This window comes from Amphimedon queenslandica, unplaced genomic scaffold, assembly GCF_000090795.2.
Source record: "Amphimedon queenslandica unplaced genomic scaffold, v1.1 AMPQUscaffold_8112_Cont19941, whole genome shotgun sequence".
NCBI lineage: Eukaryota > Metazoa > Porifera > Demospongiae > Haplosclerida > Niphatidae > Amphimedon > Amphimedon queenslandica.
In genome coordinates this window covers 1-2,368 of record NW_003551608.1, presented here as the reverse complement: position 1 = coordinate 2,368, position 2,368 = coordinate 1, and the positions used below count along the sequence as shown (strand labels likewise).

General features: G+C 43.2%; 1 protein-coding gene across 1 annotated transcript; it reads right to left on the bottom strand.

Moving 5' to 3' along the window:
* Positions 1 to 5: 5 nt before the first annotated feature.
* Positions 6 to 2,347, bottom strand: LOC109591463 (protein transport protein Sec16B-like; the record flags this gene model as incomplete). The annotated part of the gene is made up of 4 exons (XM_020007192.1): positions 1,806 to 2,347; positions 672 to 1,679; positions 68 to 234; positions 6 to 11 (listed from the first exon to the last, which is right to left on the bottom strand). Coding segments are annotated over exons 1-4 (1,299 nt in total), but the record flags the coding sequence as incomplete, so codon positions are not given.
* Between the last annotated feature and the right edge of the window lie 21 nt (positions 2,348 to 2,368).

Here is a 2,368-nt window from a genome sequence, read left to right as displayed (position 1 = left end):
GGTACCAAAGACTATTTTAAAACCAACAAATAGAGATATCATTAAGAACATGATACTCTGATCTTACCTGTAAAGAGTGTATGTGGACAATGGCTGGTACATGTTCGGACGGTTTGACCGGCGACCCAGTGACCAGTTGCCCTCCGATGCTAAACCTGACACTAACATGGGGGAAACAGAAGCAGAGAGGAGTATCCCTCCGAGGAGGAGAGGGGGAACCAGCAGCTGGAGGCACTAGAAATTAAAGTATAATTTAAATAACCTAATTATGTATCGGAAAATGTAATAAAAATTTGGGGTGATTTTGGGGTCATTTTTGGGAAAAACCATGGGCTATAGCCTTGGGTATTTTTCAGATTTTTGACGTTTTCTTAAAATGGCCGTAACTTGAAAAATTGTAGTCAGAATCACCTCAAACTTTCTACACAGCATAAGGACATCAATATGTATCAGAAAATGTAATAAAAATTGGAGGTCATTTTTTGACCATTTTTTGGAAAAAAACCATGGACTATAGCCTTGGGTATTTTTCAGATTTTTGACGTTTTCTTAAAATGGCTGTAACTTGAAAAATTGAAGTCGGAATCAGCTCAAACTTTCTAAACAGCATAAGAGAATCAATATGTATCAGAAAATGTAATAAAAAGTTTCATTATTCCTCCAATGATTACCTTCATATTGCTGATCATAAGCCCCGCTTACAGGGTACCTATCATCAATATACGGTGGATAAGGTCCTCCATAGCTATCAGTGGGCGGAGCTTCAATATGAGTGGATTCATAAGGAGTTGCTTCACCGTCATAATAACTGTTATCCTGACTATAGATTACTGAAGTATCCTGAGAATATCCTGAAGAAAGGGGATATCCCTGTTCGTCATAGTAGGTCTGGTCAGCATAACCTCTTCCATCTTGATAATAATACTGATGCTGCTGATCGTAGTGTCTCTCACGTTGATATCTCATATCATAGCGATCATCTCTTGATCTGTACCTCTCCTGGTCTCTCCAATCATATCTCGGATCATAGTAATCATGATATCGATCATATCTCTGATTCCAGTGATACCTGGGATCAGGACGTCTAGCACGATCATACTCATTCCAATCATTTCTGACGCGATATTGATTCCGGTGATCTCTATCACCATATCTATGCTGCTGGTTCCTATAGTAATAGTCCCTGTCATCATAGTAACTAGTGTTGTACCTATCGTAGTAGTGGGTGTGGTCATAATGATCATATCTCCTATCATACATGCTTTGTGAGTGTCCCTCATAATCTTGACGAGGGGAGAGCCGACTGCTCCCTCTCTCCTCCTCGTTGGAACGAGGAGGAACTTCCCCTGGTCTATCGGGTGGTACCTCTTGTACCTTATGCTCTAAAGTAGGTGTGGCTTGAGGTAGAGTTGAAGTAGGCGTGGTCTGTTTATCGCTGGGAGGAGAGAATGCTGATAGGGGAGGGTCTGAGGGATTGTCCGATAGTCTTAGATTAGAGGGCGGGGCTGAAATAGAAGTGGGTGGAGCAATTGAAGAGAATGCAAGAGAGACAGTTGGAGGTACAGACGTTATTGGAGTAGGCGGAGCCAGAGAAAGGGAAGGGGCAGTAGTGGTTGGTTCACCATCAGGAGGAGTAATATCCATTGGACCTTTAGGGACAGTAACTGGCGGCTGATGACCTGCAGTAATAATAATAATAATAATAATAATAATAATAACAACAACAATAATAATAATAAATTTAAAGATGCCACAATTACACTTCCTACTACCAGACCCGGCCCCTCCCCCTCTCTATTACTCACAGAGTGTCTGTCCTTCAGGTTGTACATGTACATGTACGTTACCCCCGGCAGTGGCAGTAGATGTGGGTACCTCCTCCCCTAGAGACAAAGGAGGTACCAGTTGTACAGGTGAGTCCATCAGAGCTGATCGCTGGGCGTCACCAGTGTCCAGTGGGAGGAGAGAGGAGAGGGAGGGAGCAGCTGATGGAGGATTAGAATCACCTTCAGTAATCTCTCTCTCTTCGTCAAGAGGTGAGACGGGTTCGGTAGATACTGGTTCGATAGATTGGTAATTAACAGGGTCGACCTCATTAGGTGCTGGTAGAGAATCAGCAAGGTCAGCGTTAGTTAGTCTCCGCCCTGTTAGGTGGGCGTTGGTCTCGACCACACCCACAAACTCATTATTAATTGAAAGAGGAGGAGCTAATGCTATCTCATTACTGCTTTGATGGGAATACTGAGGATTGACAGAATCAGGAAGAATGGGCGGAGCTAAGGGTGGGTGGGCCACACCCACAAACTCATTATTAATTGAAAGAGGAGGAGCTAATGCTATCTCATTACTGCTCTGATGGGAATACTGA